The sequence below is a fragment of the Lipotes vexillifer genome, unplaced genomic scaffold (assembly GCF_000442215.2).
Source record: "Lipotes vexillifer unplaced genomic scaffold, Lipotes_vexillifer_v1.1 scaffold306, whole genome shotgun sequence".
Taxonomy (NCBI): Eukaryota; Metazoa; Chordata; class Mammalia; order Artiodactyla; family Lipotidae; genus Lipotes; species Lipotes vexillifer.
In genome coordinates this window covers 1461776-1486021 of record NW_006789814.1, presented here as the reverse complement: position 1 = coordinate 1486021, position 24246 = coordinate 1461776, and the positions used below count along the sequence as shown (strand labels likewise).

General features: G+C 48.2%; 1 protein-coding gene across 1 annotated transcript in view; it reads left to right on the top strand.

Annotated features, from left to right (window-relative positions):
• SNX29 (sorting nexin 29) overlaps nucleotides 1-24246 on the top strand; it is a 569236-nt gene that overhangs the window by 342422 nt on the left and 202568 nt on the right. The window contains exon 16 of the mRNA XM_007462815.1: nucleotides 15197-15313. Within this exon, the coding sequence (XP_007462877.1) occupies nucleotides 15197-15313 (117 nt within the window). The remainder of the gene's footprint in view (nucleotides 1-15196; nucleotides 15314-24246) is intronic.

The following is a 24246-nucleotide window of genomic DNA, read 5'->3' as shown; positions in this document are numbered from 1 at the left end:
TGACAGGGGGGGCCCCGTGGGTGTTTTTTTTTTTTTTTTTTTTTTTTTTTTTTTTTTTTTTGGGCTGCATTGGGTCTTTGTTGTGGCATGCGGGATCCTCGTTAAGCCGTTCAGGATCTTTCGTTGTAGCATGACAGCTTCTCTCTAGTTGTGGCATGCGGGTTTTTCCCCTCTCTAGTTGTGGCACGCAGGCTCTGTAGTTGTGGCACTTGGGCTCTGTAGTTTGCGGCACGTAGGCTCTCTAGTTGAGGCGCACAAGCTCAGTAGTTGTGACACGCAGGCTTAGTTGCCCCGCGGCATGTCGGATCTTAGCTCCCAGACTGGGGATCGAACCCACGTCCCCTGCATGGGAAGGCAGATTCTTTACCACTGGACCACCAGGGAAGTCCCCACTGGTGAGTTTTTGAGCAGAGCGACAGTGGCCAGTCTGTTGAAAGCAGATGCATGGTAGCCAGGGGCCTCTCGCCGGGGTCCAGGTGAGACGGCCTGGTGGCTGGGCCCCGTGTGCTGACAGAGGAAGCAGTGAGAGGTGGCTGGATTCTAGATCTGCTTTGAAAGGAAAGCCATCAGAACTTGCTGCGGACTGCATGTGGGCTGTGAGAGAAAGAAGAGTCCAGGGTGGCTCCAAAGTTTCTGGCCTGAGCAGACGGAAGGAAGCTGGGAATTGTCAAGTGGGAGGAGGCTTGAGGGGGGAAATCAAGAGTTGGCTTTTCAGGCCATTTCCTTTGAAGTATGGGATGCCGATTACATATGCAAGTGAAGGGAATTCCCTGGTTAGGACTGGTTAGTGGTTAGGACTCTGTGCTTCAACTGCAGGGGGCACAGGTTTGATCCCTGATCCCCGGTCGGGGAACTAAGATTCTGCAAGCTGCACGGCCAAAAAAATAAAAGATAAAAAGATAAAATGGTTAAAATGGTAAATTAAACAAATATTCCAAGTGGGGCTGCTGAATGAGCAGTTGAATGTATGAGTCTGGGGGTCCCAGTGGGAGATGTGTATTTAGCAGTCATCAGGGTGCAGGTGCTATCTAAAACCGTGGGACTGGCTGAGGTCATCTAAGGAGGTTTTTAAAAATCTCGCTTTGAAGAAGAAAGCTTGTGACCATCTCCCAGATGGTCACATCCAGATGCTTAGTGGAGATGAGAAGGATTGTCCTACTGTGCAGTGAGGGTGGTCTGCCCCGCAGTGCAAGGGCGACAGCCTCCTGGAAGAACCTGTGAACTGGCAGTCCTGACCCAGCAGCTGCCACTCATCCCAGGTCTGGGACAATCCAGCTCAGGTTCTAGGAATACAAGCACCAAGGAAGCAGACATCTTGCCACGAAACTGGTGCAAAGTGAAAGTTTTCGGGGCTGAGCCACCGTGGCATGACACCTCCAGGGCCCTTCCTCGGCTGCTTCAACCTGATGTGCTGCATCCTTGAGCCAAACTCGTGTTCTCTCTGCAGCAGCTCCCAGAGGAGCTTCTGAGGCCTCTGCAGGTGGAGCGTATTCAGTGTGTGGCGCATTTGGATGTATGATGCATTTTCTTTCTTGGCATAAATAGATTTCTACTTGAATGTCTCATCGGTGTTTTGGGGGCTGAGTCATTATGAAAGTGGGAGGCCAATCAATTTTTTAGGCCAGGCATGGCCCGTTTAGCTCGCTGAAGGCAAGACCTTTGTTTCTTTGGCAAGGAACGTGTTGGAGAGCAGTCCGCGTCCTTCACCGTATGGAGGTGCTCCAAGTTCATCCTCCAGTACCCGCCCGCACTGCACACTTGTACTTTAGCAGCACTGTCCTTCTGTCCAGCTGTCTGTGTCCACAGTTCACTGCTCAGCATGACTGTGTCCACGCTGGAGAAGCAAGGTGGTCGTTACCTGAAGGGGGCTCCTCTCAGCTTTAAGCCAGTGCTGTTTGGTATGAGAAAGAGACCATTCAGGGAGAGAAACATTTTTCGATGCTCATAACATTTAATGTTTTTAATTTGCTATCTTTCTTTCGAAACGTGGGCATAATTTATCGAGCGGTGTTTAAAATATTCAGGAGGGCTCTATGTATTCCTTCCGAAGGAATATGATTAAAAATGCACTGGCCTCCCCTGATTCCTGGAAGACATTAGAATGTGACAAAGAGCCACATAATTTCAGGATTTACATCTTTATATGAAATCCTGTGCTTTCCAGCACCCTGCACAATAAACTTAAATACGGCACTTCAGGGTGATGTATTTTCTGGAGAAACCTCTGAATTGGGGAGCGAGTGGTAGATCTGTGATATTATTTAACTTCCTGGGTGTGGCATCCAGTTCTCAACAATGAGAAGAAGCTGTCCCGGGGTGAGCCCCTCCTGTGTGCCAGCCTGGGGCTCTGAGGTCAGCTCTTGTCCCATCTGGGTCTCCCACCAGCCCTGCCCGCTCAGCATGATGGGTCCCCACTTTATAGCACAGGAGCCTGGGGGGCACAGGAGTGCTGCGGTTCGGACGCGGCTGGGCCTGGGTGTGACCTGGTTCTCCTGCCTCCTGCTGGCTAACCTCCTCCCGCCCCGCAAGCCTCCCCTTGTGTACAGTCTTCTGGACCCGTTCCCTTGCCCCCGGGACCCCACTGTGTCCTGGCTGGGACACTGGCTGTGCTGTGTGGGGACTGTCAGTGTCTGAATCCCTCGGGGGCAGGGAGCTCCCCGAGGTTACCACTGATGCCCAGAACCTGGAGAGAAGGTGGCATATCCACTAGCTCCACTATTGGTGAGGGTGAGCTCCCAGTGAGAACCCAAGGACAGCACCTGGCACACCAGCGAATGACTGCATAGGCGAACGAAGTCATTCCAGAAGTGGCTGCAGACAGGAGGAACTTTATAAATGAACCACCCCAGGGCCAAGAGATGGTCCCTCGTGGTGGTGGTGAGCGTGGGCTCCAAGTTCAGAGCCCAAGGCCTCAGCTCGTTAGTCTTGACAAGGACTGAACCTCCGTGCACCTCCGTCTCCTCGTCGGGGTAGGGTAGGGCGGTGTCGCTGCTAGAATGGAGAAACCACCAAGGCGGGGATTTTTCTCTCTCATTTGCTACTATGTCTGTAGTACTTGATAGATGTACAGGGCTTGGTAGATGCAAATAGAAATTTGTTGAATGAATGAATCTCTGAGAATTTTCAGATGCTGAAGATGAATTTCCAAAGAAGAGACAGTGCCGTGGCTGGGCCTCAAAAGGTTGTCTGTGGATGAGCTCACAGAGGGACGATGCTGAGAGCTGGGGCCAGCCCAGGGTGTGCGCTCAGCAGATGTTTGCTCTTGATGATGATGGCCTCTCCCCTTCCTCCTTCCACCTCCCCACCCCGCCACCAGCAGGCTGGAGAAAGCTTTCTGTGCTGGGGAGACAGACAAGGCCAGCACCGAGCTGCCTTCCAAGCCCAGAATCCCTGGGAGTCGATAGCTGTCCTCTGTGAACAAGCCTGTAACAGCAGTTGACAGTTGAAAGGAGAGGGCAGCAAAGCCATTTTTTAAGACTTTTTAAAAAAAAATAAATTGATTGATTGATTGCTGCGTTGTGTCTTCGTTGCTGCATGCGGGTTTTCTCTAGTTGCGGCGAGCCAGGGCTACTCTTCGTTGCGGTGCACAGGCTTCTCGTTGCGGTGTGTGGGCTTCTCATTGCAGTGGCTTCTCTTGTTGCGGAGCACGGGCTCTAGGCACGTGGGCTTCAGTAGTTGTGGCTCGCAGGCTCAGTGGTTGTGGTTTGTGGGCTCTAGAGCACAGGCTCAGTAGTTGTGGCGCACGGGCTTAGTTGCTCCGCGGCATGTGGGATCTTCTCGGACCAGGGCTTGAACCCATGTTTCCGGCATTGGCAGGCTGATTCTTAACCACTGTGCCACCAGGGACACCTAGCAAATCCTTTTAAAGTAATTCTTGGGCTTCCCAGGTGGTGCAGTGGTTGAGAGTCCGCCTGCCGATGCAGGGGACACGGGCTCGTGCCCCGGTCCGGGAAGATCCCACATGCCGCGGAGCGGCTAGGTCCATGAGCCATGGCCGCTGAGCCTGCGTGTTAGAGCCTGTGCTCCGCAACGGGAGAGGCCACAACAGTGAGAGGCCCGCGTACCGCAAAAAAAAAAAAAGAAGAAGAAGAAAGTAATTCTTGACCCATTTTCACAAGCCCGGCCAAGCACAGTGTTTTGTACCTGTAATGGGTTATAATTACAACCATTGTTTGATGGCAGATAAATGACATTATCTGCTGTGTTACCAGAAAGGAGCCTTCACCGTCTTCTCCTCTGTTGCCTCCCACCCTTCATTGATCCAGCAGAAATAAGCTCTGGAAGTGTCTGGTGGTGTCCGTGGCTTTGGCCGCCATCCCTAAGAAGACTTGTGGAGTCGGGTGAGGTCTTGCATTCCATGACAGGCCTGGGAGGCGGCACTGTATGCTGGGGTGCATGGAGGCTGGCCACGCAGGGCCACACCTCCTCCTGTGGGTGCCTTGTGTAAGAAAAGGAGCGTGGGTCTGGCGTCACTTAGTGCCCTCATCGCTGTGTGACCGTGGGCAAATGTTCTAGCTGCTTTGGGCCTCAGTTTCCTCCCCTGTAAGATGGGAGAAGCAGGGCACCTAGCGAAGTGTCTAAGGCCTCTGTGTGTCATTGTGCAGGTTGTACACTGTGCGAGGGCATGTGGCTGTCAGGACCAGTGGGAGCTGTGTCAGCCCGTGCGCCACTCACTGAGCCCCTGCGGGGCTGTGGCCACTCAGAGATACACCTTTTCTTACAAAAGAGCCTTTTTCTGTGGCCCTGAAAGTGCTTGACATGTAGTAAGTGCTCAGAAAACAGTAACTGCTCTTACACTCTTGAGGAATCATTTATGGAGAACATGGATAAACGTGTCAAAGGATCTGGGGCATAAGGTGAACTGAGATATGAATTCATCTTTGAAGGGTGGATAGCATTCTAGGAGATGTGCACAGAGGGAAGTGTAGGGGCAGGATGAAATCTCATATGATCAGTGTTGGTTTTTCCCTTGAAATATTTCTTTCTCTCCCCTTCCCACCTCTTCCCTCCCTTCCCCACCTTGCCCCTCCTCCCATCACTTGTACGCCATTCCAGGGAAATTCGTGGAAAGCCATGGAAAGATATTTTTAAACTTTGGATTATGGAGAAATTTAATGTAGGCAGAATAGTGTAATGTACCCCCTGTACCCATCACACAGTCTCATCCGGCTCCAGCTGCCAAGGCCAATCCTACTCCGTGCCTAACCCCCCATTGCCTTCACCTCCATATTCTTTTGAAGCAAATTGCAGACCTCTTGTCATTTCCTCATCAACATCAGTGAAATGTTTTAAGCAGAGAAGGGATATGATCGGGTTTGGGTCACAGGGAGGCCATTTGAGCGCCACCTTGGGGGTGGGGCAGAGGACAAGAGGGCAGCGGGGTGGCAGCTGGAGACTGTTGTGTTTGTCCAGGTGGGAGATGGGGGGGCTTCTCAACCAAGGCTTGGGTGACAGAGATGGGAGAGTAGGGACAGATCTGAAGGTGGTTAAGGCTGTAGATTCTGTGGGACCAGTGACACCAGATGCTTTTCTTGGTGCCGGTTTAATGGCATAATAATGGCCAACAGTTACGGAGCACTCAGTGCCTGTGGGCTCCTAGCTGAGCACCTCTTGCGTATATATCACCTTGCTCAGATCTCACAAAAACCCTGTGAAATCTACACTGTTAACCTCATTTTATGAATAAGAAACTGAGACCCAGGTTGGTGAAAGCTTCTTCCAGGAAGTCACAGCTAGAAGGGGGGGAATCCCAGGCTGTTGGGCTCTGGAGTTTGTGCCTTGAACACCAGCCTGTGCGACCCCTCTGGTAATGCCACCAGGATGGGTGACCAGGTTTTGTTTTTCAGCCGTGCTGCGCGGCACGCTGGATCTTAGTTCCCTTACCAGGGATCAGACCCATATGCCCCCCGCAGTGGAAGCACGGATTCTTAACCACTGGACCGCCAGGGAGGTCCCAGGATGGGTGACAGTTGATGGAACCTGTTTAAAAACCTCCACAGATGCATGATGCGTCTTGTGTTATTCTTCTGATAGGAGCTTGTCTTTCAGCAGAGGCTGGGGCTCAGGGTTTTGTTTTTGCTTTTCTTCCCCTGTCCTTGCTCATTTGTCTCAAACGACCACCAGGAAGGTGTTGGCTGCTCTTTTATTATTGCCATTTCTGTATATTCTGCCTTTGCTCTTTAAGGGCCATTAGTGGAAAGAAGGAAAGAAAAGGTGTTATCTGGGTGGGTAGCAGCTGCTGCTGTGTGTGACCTTTCTCAACAGCTTGCCCGGTGTATTCTCTGAATGGTCGGGTGTCGGGAGAAATGAGGGCAAACGTCGGGGATAGAGACCCAGCAGCTCTGTGGCTGGGCTTTAACAGTTATGTAACATCTGTTTCTCAGAGGCGTCCTGTAATTAATTAGTTCTGGGTGTTTCGTCCTCCCCCATTAAACCATAATACCAGCCAAATGTTTTTAAGCATCCCTTCTCTCAAGCCCGGCGTTCGGAGCACAGAACGACTCCTTACGGAGGAAATGAAGGATGTCTGTTTTCCACAGGAACTTATCCCTCGGCCTCCTTGCAGGCTTCTGCTTATCTCAGGGGCGCTGCGGATGGAGCCCACATGGGGCTGTCTCTGTGGACCTGGGGATGGAGCTGCTCCCTGGGCTCCCGGTGAACCTGTCACTTGGCAGCTTGACAGTGATCCTGGAGGATCAGCCCCGAGATCCCAGAGCTCTGCCTCATCAGGGCGAGCCTGCACGCCTTCCCGGGGTCAGCCCCACACAGCACAATCAGAGCGCAAGGTGGGCTGGAAGGCACGAGGAAACAGGAGACTTGGGAGATGCAGGGCCCCGAGCCCTGCAGTCACACCAGTCCCCTCTTGCAGACTGGTTTTGGACAATCGCTTTACCTTGCTGAGGCTTGCTTTCCTCATCTGTAAAATGGGCATAAAGCTCGACCTCCCAGGCCATGGTGCCTGCTCCTGTAAAGCACCTGGAACACCGCCGGACCTGAGGAGGCACTCCGTTACGATAAATTAAGGATCACTCACTGTGGCAGGCACTGGGCGCTCCCCAAACTCTGTCATCCCTTTGTTCCTCATGACAAATCTGGACAATAGGGAACAATACCCCCATTTTACAAAGAAGGTACCAAGAGTCAGAGGTGTGAAGTAATTTACTCCAGGTCACATGGCAGTGAATAGACAGGACCTGGGTTTGACCTTCACGCCCCTCGTTTTTCTACACCTGATTCGAGGCCCTGCTTAGAGGGCTCATTGATGCTAAACATCTCCAAGTATTCCTGACGGTCCCCTGGAATGTCTTCATGTTGGCATTTTCATTTACACGCTGGTTTGCACAATGCCTTCATATGAAGCAATGACCACTTTGAAGGAGGCCCATCTTGGCTGCCGGCCAAGTTTCTGGGTTTCTCCTTGGACCCTGAGTTTCACAGTAGCTCCTGCCTTTGCTAAGGTCCTTGTTTACTCTGGGCGCTCCTTCCCTTATTGTCAGGGTCCCCCCGAGGGGGCTGGTTGCAGACTGGTCCGTGATAAGCCAGACTGGGCCTCGGGAGCAGCCAGAGACAGTGCCTTTTCCCGGAGTGTGCGCATGTGTGCGTGTGCTTGTGCGTGATGGTGCCTCTTATCTGGGTAATGCTCTCTGTACTTGATCCCAGGTTTATCACCTCCTCCAGGTCCTCTGGTATCTTGAGATGCCAGCTCAGCATCCTGGTCGTGGTATATGCAGAGAAGCAGGGTGGAAAGTCCAAAACATGGACTCAGAAATTTGAACACCAGTTCTGGGGCTTGCTTCCTGTGTGGCCTCGGGCAAGGTGTTTACCTCCTTTGTGCCTCTGTTTTGCTTTGCTGCTCAGTTCCTGAGCCTCTCCTTCCTCCTCTGGGAGATGGGCATGATCAGGCACCTGCGGGCAAGGCCCACCATCAGTCTCAAAGACAGCCATGGCAGCTGTAATTTTTTTTTGAAGACATCTGTGACCTTGGCTAGGTCTGGACATGTGTTGCTTCAGCTAACGTTCCTGATTTTCTTAGTCTTCAAGCCTAAATTGACTCTGTACAAGGAAACAGGGTATATACATCTAAAAGACCAACAGATGTTGATAACATTAGTTTTTATTTTTCTTTTCAATTCTCTTCACAAATTTTATCCAAAAATGGTCATATTTTGGCTTTTTTCATTGTTATTATTAGTCATTGTTTCTAATAATTATTAATGCAAAACGTTGTTTCAAGTATAGCATCTGTGTTGTCGATAGGTGCTTCTCAAACTTTCTGTGCTGAAGAGCCAGTTTTGGGGGTTTTTTTTGGTTTTGGTTTTGTTTGTTTGTTTGTGTTTTGTTTTGCGGTACGCGGGCCTCTCACTGCTGTGGCCTCTCCTGTTGCAGAGCACAGGCTCCGGACGCGCAGGCCCAGCGGCCATGGCTCACGGGCCCAGCTACTCCGTGGCATGTTGGATCCTCCCGGACCGCGGCACGAACCCGTGTCCCCTGCATCGGCAGGCGGACTCCCAACCACTGCGCCACCAGGGAAGCCCTGGTTTTGTTTGTTTTTAAGTATTTCCAATTCATTGCAAACTGGTACTTTTGTAAAATACAAAAACAAACAAAAAAAAACCAACTAGAAAAATTCCGGAATTCCTGGATTTCATACCAATATGAAATTGCTTCAGATGTTTCTAAATGCTTATTGTGAATTTCTGTGCTTGCCTCAGGTGGGTAGCAGACAGCTCACATCCCTGCCCCAGTTCACGGCCCCCTCGGTTGCAGACTTAACTCTGCCATCGCAGGAGTAACAGCGCTGCGCGTGGTGGTTGCTGTCATCTGGCGTTGGCCGGCAGGCTTGATGCGGTTTTTCTCTGGCTGTGCCTTTGTTCACCTCCTTGAGAATCTGGAAGTTGAGAGCTGACAAGTGGAGGAGCTTCCGTGACATCCCAATTTTACAAATGATGAACTGAAAAACCTAGGTTTCTAAAACTAGGGAGTGGCCCCGCTGCAATTCACACTTGAGTGTGTGACATCCTTCCCCTTTGTCTTTGACAGTGGTTCCCAAGTCTGATTGATCATCACAGTCACTGGGGTCTTTAAAAAGTATTGCTCTGGGACTTCCCTGGTGGCGCAGTGGTTGAGAGTCCGCCTGCCGATGCAGGGGACACGGGTTCATGCCCCGGTCCGGGAAGGTCCCACATGCCCCGGTAGCGGTTGGGCCCGTGAGCCATGGCCGCTGAGCCTGCGTGTCCAGAGCCTGTGCTCCGCGACGGGAGAGGCCACAACAGTGAGTAGCCCACCTACAGCTAAAAAAAAAAAAAAGTATTGCTCTGGACTCTCGCACATTGAATCAGCATTTCTGGGAGTGAAGCCCAGAAATCTGCATTTCTCAGAAGCCCTCCGAGCAACTAACGATCAGCTTGCTTTGAGAGCCACTGGTCCACACTGTGCTGCTTCCCTCTGCTCTGCAGGACTGACTCATCTCCTTAACCCCTGAAGGGCTCCTGTGCCCCAGGGTGGAGGGCAGGGAACACAGACAGTGGCTCGCACTCTGATGCCTTCGGCTCACAGCCCGACCTCTCTGAGCCTCGAGGCCCCATCCATAGGAGGCCCTGCCCACCTTACAGGAGGGTGGCGAGGGTCACATGAGCTGATGGATATAATAGTTGGTGTTCAAAAGTATGTTAAGGCAAGTGGGCACTGGGGCTAGGGTTTTGTCTTTACCTAGGCGGGTGCAGTGTCTTCACCACAGAGGGAGGTTCTAGATCCCTGCCCACGGCCAGTGTCACTGGGACCCACAAACAGTTTGTGTGTTTTATAAAACTGAGGTAGATTCTGAGGCATCAAGTGAACATTCTCAGAGAGTTTGAGTATGTGACCAAAAGAGTCTCAGTTGCTGTTAAAATTTGGGGGTGTCTTGGTCTAATAAATCAGGAAGTGTCTAATTTGGTACGGTAGCCAAAGGAGGGGTGAAGCAAGATTTACTTGAATGTGATTAGATAGAACATTCTGATATAAAAGGAAGTGCCAGAGGCTTTTTTTTTTTTAATTTATAATCTTTTCATGATTTGGCAGGTAATTATGATAATTCCTGGGATTTTCACAGACTTAAAAGCTTTTTCACAGACACATTATTTTTGGAGATCATCTTCCCTGATGCTTCAGCTGGAAGGGATTGCTCAGTCTCTTGAAGCTCCAAAGGCATCATCTTACAATCCCCAACTCATATGTCACCTTGATGACACCTTTCCCCGTCAATGATGACCCTTTATGCCAGGGATACTAAATAGGTGTCATCGCGTAGGCCAACACACTGATCAGTTGGTTAGGGCTGACTGGGTATCTTCTTGAGGAAGGTAGTGGTGATTGACTAGTGATGTCTGCCAAGTGGCAGGCAGTGGGAGAGAGCAGTGGAACCTGATCGATTGCACCAGTTCCCTGTGGTTGGGCATTTAGGTGGGTTCCAGCCATTTGGAGCTAAACTTCTGCTTGAGCACATGTGCAGGTAGAGGTACAGGCTGTTCCACAGCAGGGGTTTGCTAAGCCACAGGTGAGTGATTTCAAAAGTTTGATAGATGTTGCCAAACAGCCTAGTGACTTAAACTTCTTTAATCTTTCTACCGTCTTCTCTCCAGCCTAAACGACAAAACCCAAATGTTGGCTGACAAGCATTCACACCTTATTAGCTCATGAGCTGTGCACCTGCCAGATATAACTTGGGAACCGTACCTGCTGCCATCCACGTGTTCCCTTGGGCCTTTCAGAGGATCGGGGCTCAGTTCCCAGTGCTTTGGCCCGTGTTGGACTCTGTTGGAAGCCGCATCAGCTGTGGTCAGTGTATCTCCACCTGGCATTTGCCTCTGACTTTGTCACCGTCATTAGTGTTGTCAAATGGCACCTCCTCCTTAACCGCCTTCAGATTAGTTTTCGAGGAGATACAACTGCTGAGAGTAGTAAGAAACACGACAGACTTCTAAAGTGGCCCTGAGTGTTGATGGTGCCAGAACACAGTGAGTTCCCGGCTGTGATTTAGGGCATGGATCGGCCACAGGAGGCTGCCTGGCACGTGTCAAGGCCGATTCGAGAAGTGACTCCTGAGTCTCGTCTCTGGGTGAGGCCTTTCCTGATCCCCCATCTTCCAAGTCCTCCTCTCTCTCTGAGCTCTAGTCCAGTTTGTCTGACCTCTAGGATGTGAACCCCATGACTTTCCTGCACCCCAGCACCGAGAACAGTGCCTGGGGACGGTTAGCAATTCTCTTGGTGACTTTCCTGCTTTGGAGACGGTGAGCCGTCTGAGCCACTTGTTATGGAACATGTGGCCCTTTTCCATGTGGCTTCCAGAGACCTGCCTCTCCTCCTCCTCCTCTTTCATGTCCCTTTCACATGATCACCCACCATGTAAAATGAGCTTTCATTCACTGAGCATTTGCCACGTGCAGACATGGTGCCAAGCCTGCTAAGGGCGGCAGCTCATTTCATCCACACAGCGGCCCCGTGAAGTGAGCATTTTTTGTTTGTTTTGTTTTGTTTTTAACATCTTTATTGGAGTATAATTGTTTACAATGTTGTGTTAGTTTCTGCTGTATAACAGAGTGAATCAGCTATACGTATACATATATCTCCATATCCCCTCCCTCTTGCGTCTCCGTCCCACCCTCCCTATCCCACCCCTCTAGGTGGTCACAAAGCACCGAGCTGATCTCCCTGTGCTATGCGGCTGCTTCCCACCAGCTATCTATTTTACATTTGGTTGTGTATATATGTCCATGCCACTCTCTCACTTCATCCCAGCTTCCCCCTCCCACCCCATGTCCTCAAGTCCATTCTCTATTTCTGTGTCTTTATTCCTGTCCTGCCCCTAGGTTCATCAGAACCTTTTTTTTTTTTTTTGATTCCATATATATGTGTTAGCATACGGTATTTGTTTTTCTCTTTCTGACTTACTTCACTCTGTATGACAGACTCTAGGTCCGTCCACCTCACTGCAAATAACTCAAATTTGTTCCTTTTTATGGCTGAGTAATATTCCATCGTGTATACGTGCCACATCTTCTTTATCCATTCATCTGTCGATGGACACTTAGGTTGCTGCCATGTCCTGGTGAGCGTGGTTTTTAATCCCCGTATTGTAGGTGACAGGCCTCAGGCTCACCAAGGTTAAGTGACTTGTACAGGAGCACACTGTTAAGTGACCCAGCCAAGACCAGTCTTGCACCAGAGTCTGAGCCCTTAACTGCCTCTCTCAGCTACCTCCCTGCCAACCTCTGGGCCTTTGCACCTGCTGTTTTCTCTGCTGGTTGTGTCTTTCTCCTCTTTGTCCACAGGATGACCTCCTAGAGCTCTGCATGTTTATGGAACGTAGAAGACCCGTGGGGCTGAGTGACATTAGGGAGAGTTGTTGGGAGGAGAGGGGCAGGAGATGGTGTTAGGGAGAGAGGCCGGAGCCGGACCTGGAAGGAGGGTGGATTTTTATCCTTAGGGCAGTTAGAAGCATTGAAGGTTTTAAACAGCAGGTGACAACATCAGCTGTTGCTTTGGGAAGATCACTCTTGCTGCTTGGTGGAGAAAGGATTGGAGGGCCCCTGTCTCTCTCTCTCTATCCTATTCCCTGCAGCTACTGAGAATAAGGAAGGAAGGTCAGGTGAAACCTGTAAATGCCCTCAGAGCCTCATAGAAATTCTGGTAGGCAGTGGTTGTGCCTTTTATTTTGATGATAATGGGAACCATTTGTGATCTCACATTTCTTTTCTGAGGCTCTCTCTGAGTCTTGAATTCATTTCTAGTTATATTAGAGTTTGGAAAGAGTTGTTTGAGGAATAGTAAGCTCAGTATGGTTTATGTAAGATGAAAGCTGTTTATATCAATAAGTGTTTGTAGGGATATGTAATGGAGAGATTCAGGGTTTCAGAGCTTTGCCTAGTAATAATGAACATTGCCATTTTAATGACTGCAGGAAATTATTTCATCAAATGTTGTCTCCTCAGTTCCATAGGATTTCCCCCCGCCCCCCCCCCATTCCCTAGTGAAATGAAAGCTGTGTCTGATGTGGTCAAGTTACTCTCTGGCTGCAAAAGAGAACCAGCGTTTTGACAGCTCATGATAAACACCACTTGAAGCTGGGATATTTCAGTGTTTTATGCACTTTCGGAAAATTGTTTTAACACTCTGGTGTCCACTGCCAAACAAAACAAAACAAAAACAAAGCAAAACCCTGCTTTGCTTTAGAAATGACAGTGGCACTTATTTAAAGCTTGCATTTTGTGGGGGCATATTAGCAGGTATTTAGCAGTGATATTGGCAGTTGTGTATGTTTCCTGCTTGCTGTGTGGTAAATGGATTTTCGGCTCTGAGGAAGCTCATGGAGGGTTTATGTGATTTCTGTGCGGAGGAGTTGAACAGGCATTATTAGTGATGTTGTATTTGTTTGTGAAAGGCCAAAAGGTCATCTTAAGCTTTTTTTATACAAAAGGAATAAGGCAACTGGGGGATATTAACTTGAGGTCTGTATGACAAAAAAAGTCGTTAAAAGACTCAGTGACTTATTCTCCATTTGTGTCTTTTATGCCATTTTCACTTTGCATTTCACACTGGTTTGAAAAAGGTGAGCATCTGAGGGACAGAGAGGGGATGACATTTGAGTGGAGATTCACACAGCAAATTAATGGATGCCTCAGAATTATGGTTGGGAACCTGATAAATTTCATGTTGATTACACCTGGCTCCCCTTACTTTCAGGTGAAAAATTTTAATTCTTTTAAAGAGGCTAAGTGGTTGTTCTCTCTGATAAATTATTAGGAAACTAAAAAGTAAAGTAGAAAGAATGGAAAGAAAAATACCCCTTGACTAATGTTCATATCTTCATTTATTGCCTCCTATGCCTTTTACCCTTTATATAACATATCCAAAAAATACAAAGAAAAAGGAGGGCTTCCCTTTATTCCTCCTGAAGCATCAAGATTCAGGTTACTTTTTTTTCCCACAAAGCTTCTCCTTACATCCTTTCTTTATTCTGACAGTATGTTTTATATTTCACATAGAATATTTATTATAAATGCTCTGATATTATTTATGTGTTAAATAGAATGTAGTAAGTACCTGGCTGAAGTCTGGGGTATAGGAGGGATGATCTTTTGAGAAGGGCAGAGGGACAGGGGCTAGTGGGGGTCTGCTTGACCTCTGCATTCTGGGGGGCTTCTCTGTAAGATGCTTGCCAGATTCTTCCTTCAGGGTTCCTGATGAGCATGGCAAGATTACACTCTCACATTTCTCTAAAACATTTAAATAAATTACAGTTGAATTTGATTTTAAGCCCCAATAAGATCACTCTTGTAATCAGAGAAATTACTGTATGTTTTGACCATATGGGATATCTTTGTTCTGTTTGTAAGTTACAGCTTGAAAGATCTGTTATTGATTCTGTACATCAGTCATGGGCTATCTTATCGCAACCTCCATTTTTATTTATTTGGGATCAGCCAAGTGTATTGAAACGTGGATAAATTCGCAGGCTCTTGGCAGGCCTGAATGGGCTAAACAGTGGAGTGGCAGGATTGTGGAGTGTGGCCCAGTGGTCAAGAGCCAGGGCTGCGGAGTCAGCCCTTTATTAGCTATGTGACTGTGGCCCGGCTCCTTAAACACCTCTGACATTGTTCCTCTTTCTGTGAGGTAGGAGCAGTAATATCTTCCTCAAGTATTTTCCTGGCATAGAATGAGCAGTGACCATAGGGCAGCTGTGCTGCTGCAGGTGTGTCTGTCACCCTCACTGTCACCGTCCTCAACAAGGCTCCAGTTCCGTTTTCTTGGTTTTCAGAACCAAGGCCCTGATGAACAGAAATGGTCGGTCATTCTACTTGTACGATTAGCGGGGAAATTCTTGACAGGCACAACTTGGATGAGAAAGAAAGCCTTTGCCAGAAAATTACTCATTTATTAAGAACAAAAGCCCAAGGTCCCAAAATGACATGATACAGTCATATTGTGGCCATAAACTGGGGACCGTTGAGTCCATAATGTTAAAATCAACCAAGTCAAAAACGTATTCAACTTCTGAGTGGATTGCGTAGCTAATCCGTAAGTATAAGCAGTGTTACTGTTTCCAGCCCGACAACCTCCTGATGCCTTGCTGACAAGTGATGGGCTCAGAGAGGGCGGGGCGAATCGTGGGGAGGGTTCTGCCCTCCGAGCCTCACTACGTGGTGCTTGTGTGTTGCAGGTGGCAGAAATGCACGGGGAGCTGATTGAGTTCAATGAGCGCCTGCACCGGGCCCTGGTGGCCAAGGAAGCCCTCGTGTCCCAGATGAGGCAGGAGCTCATCGACCTTCGGGGGCCGGTGAGTGTTCCCACCCGGCAAGGCCCTGGCCTTGCCATTCTGCCCACACCATCTGTCGGTCCACCCAGCCTCTGCTGCTCACAACCGTGCTGTTACGTTTGTTCAATGTCAAGGGTATGGAAAAATACAGAGACTAAAAAAGGGAGCATCCAGGTACCCACCATCTAGATTTTACGTGCATTAGCCTTTACCACATTTGCTTTCCTTTGGGTGGGAGGGGGTAAAGTAAATAAAATGCTACAAAATCTGTCAAAGTCCCCTTGGCACCATTTCATGCCCTGTACCCATAATCGATATTCTGAAATTGGCATATAGCCTTCTCCTCCCTGTTTTTATAGTTACTATGGATAAGTTTCCATAGAAATAGTTTCGGTTTTGTGTAACTTTTACCTACATGGTATACTTGTATATATCTGTTTGCCCCGTGTGTATGTGTGTTTATGTTTATTTAGTATTATGGTCTGAGGACCATCCCACATAGATAATAGAGGGATTTAAACTGCAGCACTCTTGATACTTTGAGCCATTTAATTCTTTGTGGGGTGGCTGTCCTGGGCATTGTAGGATGTTTAACAGCATCCCTGATTCCTACTCACTAGAGGCCAGTAGCACCCCACCCAGTCATGGCAACCAAAGATGTCTCCAGACATTGTCAGATATCCCCTGGGGGACAGAATCACCCCTAGTTGAGAGCTCCTGACCTAGTTTGTTCACTTTCTTGATTCTTTAATTCTCTATTGAATGAAATACTACAGTATTTTAAATCTGGTTGTGTTCATAAACATTTAGGTTGTTTCCAGTATTTTGCTACTGCAAATCATATTGCTGAGAGCATCTTGTCCTTTTGTGCACATTTATAATAGCTTCTTCTTTGCTTTAAAACTTTCTTATGATGTCAAATGTTAAACACCCGAAGGTCGGCGGGTGTGTGATGCACTCTCACGTAACCATTGTTCAAATGAGCTATTGTCAGTCATGGTCAATCTTATTTCAAGTTACCAGTACCTGCTTTTCCCCTCCATACTGGTTTGAATCAAATACAAGGCAGTTTCATCTGTAGACTTTTCAGTGTGTAGCTGTAAAAATGAAGAAAACAAATACAATATCATGGTCAGGCCTCCATTATCAATAATTCGTCTCTACCACTGAATATCGGTGTTCAAATTTCTTCTTGTCTCATAATTTTTTTAATAGTTTTTTTGAGTCATGGTGAGGAGTGACAGATCTAGATCTGTCTGCTGTGAAAGACTGAATTTTTTTTTTTAAACGATTGAAAATTGTCAAAATTTGGACTCTTGACAAACCTTGTTACACCCATCCATCCATGCGAAACAGCCAAGATGTATAAAAGGGTGTGTTCAGTGAAAAATAAATCTCCTTCCTATCCCGGGCCCTTTATTGTCCTGCCCAGAGGCAATAACAGTGATCCGTCCTGGGTTTCTCTTTACAGAGATTGAGCACTGCTTGAGTAAGCTGCGCGCACACACCTACACGTTTAACAACCAGTAGCGGCTCTATTCCCTGTTCTCTATATTACTTTCCTCTCACTTGTCTATGTACTTTAGACATCATTTTATTGTACTTTGCATGTAGGCCTGCATCCTTCTTTTAAAGAGCTGCATTGTATTCCTTTGAACTGATAATACCAAGGCTTATCTAACCAGGCCCCCATTGATGGATATTGAGTTGTTTCCCATTTTTATTTTTACACCAGAGCTGTCAATAACATCCTTGTGAAATCCACATTTAGAATAGAAGGTTGTCTGGCAGCTCATGGGGCTACACTTGGCTGGGTGTGGACCCAGAGGTCTCGTCTTGCAAGCTTTCGGGGCGCTGGGAGGACTAGCATCTTCTTCCATCCTCCTCCATCTGTTGCGGGAAAACCCTTCCTGAGCGCCAGCATCCGTCAGGACCTCCCGGTTGTCAGAGTTCCGACGGTGTGTCAGGCACACATGGGTCTTCACCTTCATTCTCTCATTTGATTTTGAAGACAAGCCTGTGAGTCGAGTGGGATTAGCATCCTCTTTAATAAACATGGCAGTTGAGATGCAGAAGGGTTCAGGGCCCCGCTGGGCTTCTCATTATATTCCACCACAGTGCTGGGCCCCCAGCCCATCGGCTTTCTTCTGCTCCGGGTCCCTTGCTTCCTCCCTCTGTGGGGCCTTTGCTCCTGCTGTCCCCTCTGCCTGGAATAAGGCTCTGGGCCCAGGTAACTCACCCCTCAGTATCTACTCATCGTCTCCTCAGGAAACCTGACCAGGTCAGATTTTCCATGTTGAATGTGATATTTATATGTATCTCTCCCTTCTTCTCTTGCTGTGATTTTACATTTATCTCTCACTAATCAGTCTCTCCATGAGGTGCCCCTCCTTGAGGGCAAGTTCCATGTCTCTTTCTGCTCCCTTTGAATCCCATTGATTCACATAGTAGGTGCTCAGTAAATATAAGTTGACTTAATGAGTGAATGAGTGAGTGAATGAGGGAATGTCACAGGTAGTAAGTGGTGGAGTCCAGATTTTTCCTGGGCCCCTCTGACATGAAAGCCCACCTTCCCTCCTCCTGCCAGGCTCCCTCTTGCTTCCAGTCTGATTGCCCTTCAAGGCAGTGACATCCCTTTACCCAGAGGCAGCTCAAACCGTCATCAGATCCTTTCCTGCGGGCAGGCTGTGATGGCCAGAAGTGAGGAGGGAGTAAAGTGGTCCTGAAGGCTGTTGGGAAGAGCTGGCCATTTGGGCATTGGCCCCAGGGGGACATCTTGACCTTGTTGTTACTGCCTCAGGCCCGCTCCAGTCATCTGCCCAGAGCCAGACAGACGGGGCAGAGGAGGGAGGCAGCCACAAACAGCTTCAGTTCTGGAGCCCGTGAGAGGGCTCTCTTGTGGGAGGCTGCCCTACCCCTTCGTTTCCACTCTCTGCTGACTCCGGACTAGACTTCCTCCCAGACTGCCAGAGTATTTGAGGGCCTCACGGTCAGGACCTCGGTTTCCTCTTCCGTCAAGTGGAGAGTAACGTGGCACTAGCCGCTTGGGCGGCTCCACGAGATGCTGCTGGTAAAGGTGCTTGGTGGCGGGCACATGGTAGGCGCCCCGTTTTCAACTCTGAGTCCCCAGTGCCCAGCACCCTGCCTGGCACATCGTAGGTGCTCCGTAAATGTTTGCTAAGTGAGAACTTCATTTTCATAGAGCAGAGGATGACTCCATGCACCAAATAATAAATTTTTTAAAAGATAGGTGCAGGGACACAGTTTCTTCTCAGTGATATCTTTTCATGATATTATAGACTTTTAAGAAGTCACTTATTTTAAGGAGAAGGGTTAAATCCTTATTTTAAGGATTAAGGGTTGAATTTTTTCCTTTTCTCTTTTTGAATGTAAGTGTTTTTAGGACTCTCTCCTCATTATACCCCCCCTGCCCCCAGTATAACATGTGAATGAATGCTGTAGTTTTTTTTTTTCTTTCTTTTTCTTTTTACCTTTTAGCAGGATTTGATTACAGCCCTGAAAGTTCTCTGGGAGAACAGCTCCTATTTTGAATAATAAATGGAGACAGAGAAATAGAACCTTGTAAGATGACGGGATGTAGAGGTCAATTACAGTCACAGCACAGGGAAAGCTGAAGGCAAAACAACTCATTAAGTGCAAGTTTGTTCCCACAGGGCAAGCAAACTTGGTCTCACTTTATGTAACTGAAGTTGGATTCCTCTCTTTCCTGCCCCTTCTGTGGGTCTCTGTTTCTTTGTCCTAAGTACTGTTTAAGTGGGTCACCTCCACTTAAGCAGAAAAGACGCCCTGCCTGGTGTGGCTTGAGGTCTGTAGAATCGCTTCCCTGATTCAAAGCACCAGCCCTGTTGGTTTGTCCTCCTGTCACCAGTCTCTCACCTGTCCCCTCCCTTGTCTGTTTGGTGAGGGCCATGTACTATGTGCTTGGTGTTGGCGTGCATTTTTATGCTTTCCCCTCAGAACAACCCTGTATAGTATATAATGGACCTAATAAGGTCCATTTTTCAGCTTAGCAAACCGAGGCACAGAGAGGTCTCAGGACTCACTGTGAGGCACACAGCTCCGGTGCAGTTGCACCAGATTGCAGATCCAGGACCATCTCATTCTTCAACACCATGCTGTTTACTCTTCTGTGTTCTTTCCTTTTTCATTTCAAGCAAAATTTAGTGTCTGTTGTGCTCCAAGCACAACCCTCCTGGGGATTTTAAAGATTCAGATCCCTCTTTGGTGAAGCTCTCGCACATTCCACTCCCTGACTGCATCTCCCCCTTCCTTGTCTCCCCGTCTCGCTTTGTACATCAAAGTTGGTTGGGTTTTTTTTTTTTTCCCTTACTGATCACTTAATCTTGATATCAGACAGGCTCTTTGGAAATTTGGAATCGGGAGAAGGCAGAGTTTCGTAAGAGCAGAATAATAATTCGAAGGGTGCAGGCAGGTGGTGCATATAAAAAAGGAGGGGGTGCTGTGATAAATCATCTTGAAAAAGGATGGTCAGTAGGCTTCTTTGCTGTAGCACTTTCTGCCAGGTTGCCTCATGGCTGTCCATGAAGGGGAGCTCCGGCATGCTTTGTAGGCATTATTTCCCCAGGGACCATCTTTTCTAAGATATTCTTCAAGGGATGCATTTAGGAAAGTTAGGGCCGAGTTATGTATCATGTTCGTTACCCCACACACCAGCTGCAGGGAGATCCCGGCAGCGTGGGTTGTCCCGTGAACCTGCCCTGGCCTGGGCTTCACAGGGCCCAGAGGGGAGGAGGTGGCATTGCCTGGCCGTGGGGCGCACTGGGCCTGCAACCGCTCTACCCGGGGTGAGTCGCCGGCCAGGCGTTCAGTCTTGGGTCCCACTGGCCTTCTACTGACTCCCCAGCTGGCCAGGGTCTCAGTCATCTGAACCCCAGGCACTTTGGGCCTCCTCCACACTGGCTCCCAGATGGCGGACTGTGCGGTTCTCTTGGATTCTCTATGCTCTCTTTTGCTGCCTCTGTTTTTTAATCTCTTTGTTTCTTCTTCTGTCTCTTTGTGTGTCTCTCTCCCTGCTCCTCTTTGTTTCTCACTCTCTGCTCCTTTCTTTCTTGGTCAGCCTCTGCCTGTCTTTCCCTGTCACTCTCTTTCACCTCCTGTGTGCGTGTTGGTTTCTCTGCCTCTGTCTGTCTGTCTCTCCCCAGTTCTGAGTCTCTCTCTGCCACTGTCTCAGGCTCTGTCTCTCCCCTCCCCCTTGCCTTCCCATTGTCTCTAGTTTCATAGACATTTACATTGCTCTGTGGCATGATGACGATGCTATTCGTTGCAATTGCCTTGAAAAACTGCAAATCCTTTCCGTTTCAGGTTCCCTGAAGTGGCTTACAGTAGAATCAGCTTCCACAACAGTCTTTGCAGAGACTCTCCCTTCTTGCTTGCGTCCCTCCTGAGCTCCTGCCTGGCCCTTCACCTGCTTCGGTGGCACTTTGTGCCCCAGCATCTGTCACTCTGTATTACCACTTGGTGTTGAATTCTCTTCTTTTAATCTGTGGCTAGATAGCCACCCTGTGACAGGGGCTGTGTTTATTTTCCTCTTCTCAGAGGCTGGCACACAGTCACTCAGGGAGCAGATGCTGTCTGAGTCGGGCCACACACCTGCAGTATCTATGGAAACACTGTTAACCACAGTATCTGATCATCCAGAAAGGTGCTGTCCTGGAGGCTGCTGGATGCCAGAGACTTCCCATTAATCCTCGCTGCAAGCTGCATGGTGTTTCCATGGGCCACCTTCCCTCCGTTATTGAAATGACTGAGCTGGTGGGAGAGAAAGACGAGGAATTTAAAACTCAGGGGTGAGACAGATGGACAAAGCTCGTCTCAAGTTTTGTAATAAGGTCCTACTTTGAAACAAAATGCTTCCTGGGACTTTCTTGGTATCTTTAAAACCTTCCGAGGGAGGGATCTCATTTGAGGGCTGATGCTATTTAAGTCCAGAGCTTAAAAGAAATATATTTTTCAGCTGGTGGCACTTGCCGAATGTCTAATGATCAAGCACCAAATTGTCTGCGGTCCCACAGCAGCTCTCAACAGCGCATTCCAAATTATAAGAGGCTTTTTAATTCGGCACTTGGACATCCGTGTTCTAATCGTCTACCGTCTTGAAGGAGATTATTTTTAAAAGTGCCATTTAAGAGAGGCTGCTAAAAATATGTCTCACATAGAGGCTTAAGTCAGAAATATTAGTTTTTGTTACAAAATCATCCGGAAAGATGCTTGCAGAACCCACTTTAAACAGCTCAGTGCCAGAGAATAAAAGCCCCTCTTTGAGCCCAGTCACCCTTTTCTGTCAATGGGCAAATTGCCCACCTGATCACACGCCCCTTGGCATTAATGCTGGACTCACAGGTCTGTCTGCCCCCATGTGCCCAGGTCTCGCCCCTGGTTTATGCCTGGTTCACTCATGGCTGTGGGTAGTTGGGTTCTTCTGGGGAGCCCTGAGGGGCTACAGTTTAGCATTTGGGTAGACAGAGCCTGGCTACCCAAGGCTTACGGGTGTGGAACTTTGAAATTACATTTCCCGTAAGATCAGAGTTTTGTGTCAGTTGACAAATGCAGCGCGTGCAAGCTTTGCCACAAGGCTGATCCCTTACTGATGCAAGTAGGAAGCACTGGCAAGGTACAGAGTCATCAAGACATGGGCACATCGGGCTCCCTAATGACTTCAGCTGTGGGTTCAGGGAGGCATTTGCTGCCTGTCCGTCACTCGTGTTTTGTGAGGCTGTTTTTACACAGAGTGTGGGGCATGCTGCAGCGTTGTGGAGGACATGGGCTCTGCCCCTGAGAAGGTCAAGAGCAGAATATGTTTTGCCTGACTTGCGTCTCTCTGGTTTGACTGCATTGTGACTTGGCGCAGAGACAGGTAACTCAGAGACCTTTCCTGCCACTGACCCTGAAGAGATAGAAGCCAGGTTTACAAAGCAACTCTTGCCTCCGATTTTGCCTGCTTGCTCACGTGGCCATGTGATCACTCGGCTTAAGTTCACTGCTCACAGCCCCACCAGCAGGAAAAATGACAGGCAGCGACAGTCAGGGAGCTCTTGGGGCTCCCAGGCCCTGTGCTCCCCTTCTTTAACCACCGCGTCCTTCCTGACAGCAGCTCGCTCTTTCTTCTTTTGTTTTCATCTGACCCAGGAACTCGGAGTCGGATGAATTGAAATCCTGAGCTCGTGACCCACACCCACCTATTATAGGTGCAAACAAGGCCTACTCTTCTTTATTTAACATGGTAGCCCTGATCTCACTCTTTGCCTTCTATGGAAGCTGCTCCCAGACTCTACCCTCACCACTCCTGCGGGTTCAACCTCATGACTTTGGGTTGCTTGGCTCCTAACCTCTGTGTATTTTATTGGCATGTAGGTGTCTCAATCTTATGTTGTTAGCCTGGAAAAGCTGTTCTTGAGGGTCAAGCAGCCATGTGGCCTGGGCTTGGACCTCTGTCCCATGCTGTCAGACTGTGGTGCTGTCCTTGACTCATGTCATTTTTGTCATCCTCAAAATGTAGACTCTCCAGCCTCTTCCATCCTGTCTCCACTGTGCCTTGTCAGTCCTACTGACTAAGACATGTCCATCTAAATCCTAATTTAATTGATTCTATTTCTGCTAAATTAACACACACTGTATTTCCAAGGATACGTAATAGCCACGTGATTATACTTGTATAAACCCTCTAAATATATTATATGTGCTTATTTCTTAATAAATATCTTTCTCCAGGATAACAGAGTTCCCATCTGATTAGTCCTCCTCCCCCACCAATTGCATGTGACTCACATATATTTTTTTAAAGATTTCTTCCTATTTTTTGTAATATTAAAAAAAAAAAAGGCCCATCTCTTCTTTTTTCTCTCCTGGTCCATCATTAACTTTGGGCTGCCAAAGTGGAGAGTGGTATCTGGGCATCAGAGGGATCTTACAGTTTGTTCTGGAAGCATTCCCAATCTCCTTGAAGTGGATTTATGTAATCTTCCAGTGGAAATAAATGCTGTTTTTACTGTATGTGTCATGGAGGTTGATTCCCTGGTCAGCTGGTTTGTGGGATCCAGAGCCGATTGTGCCTAGATCTGTTGTCTTCTTTTCTGGGAAACCAAGCCAAACCACTGGCTGCCTGTTCTTTTGAAAATGACCTCTTCCTGAGGGACGGGTACCATCTTGGAATTGCCTGTAGGGTCTGCAGAGCTGCTGCTCTTGTTTCTGAGGAAAAGGATTTTGCTGACCGGGGTTCAAGCTGTGTTCTCCCAGATACACAAAACCTCTGGGCCTTATCCACACCGAAGTGGGTGGCCGTGTTTTGAGATGTGATGGATATTGCCAGCCAGGCGTTTGAGATCTGACTTTGACAAGGCTTTTGATAAAGTCAGGAAAACCTTGTGTCCACTCAGATTTTTTTTTTTTCTGTCCCAGGGTGTCATTACCTTTGCCAGCATGAGAGCATGTGTCTCCAATGAGAATCACCTCCTTCCCCTGTTACAGTGAGACTCACAGCCAGCTGTGGCTCCCAGTGCCTCTGTACATGCAGATCGGTTTTTGGCCTTTTTTTTTTTCTATTGAAGGAGAGCTGATTTACAGTGTTGTGTTAGTTTCAGATGCACAGCAATGTGATTCAGTTGTATATATTCTTTTTCAGATTTTTTTCCATTGTAGGTTATTACAAGGTATTGAGTATAGTTCCCTGTGCTATGTAGTAGGTCCTTGTTGTTTATCTATTTTATATATAGCCTTGTTTTAGAAAGAATCTGGCAGATGCTGCAGCAGGACCTGACTCTGGCCTTGTCCTTGCCTCTCGCTCTTGGGCCACGGAGTCCTGCCCCTCACCTTTGCTTGTGCCCTTCTACTTGCATTGCCTTGCTTCTCTGCCTTTTGTCCTTCAGAAGACATGCTTTAAATTTTTTTTTTATTAAATTACACAAATAATATAAGAA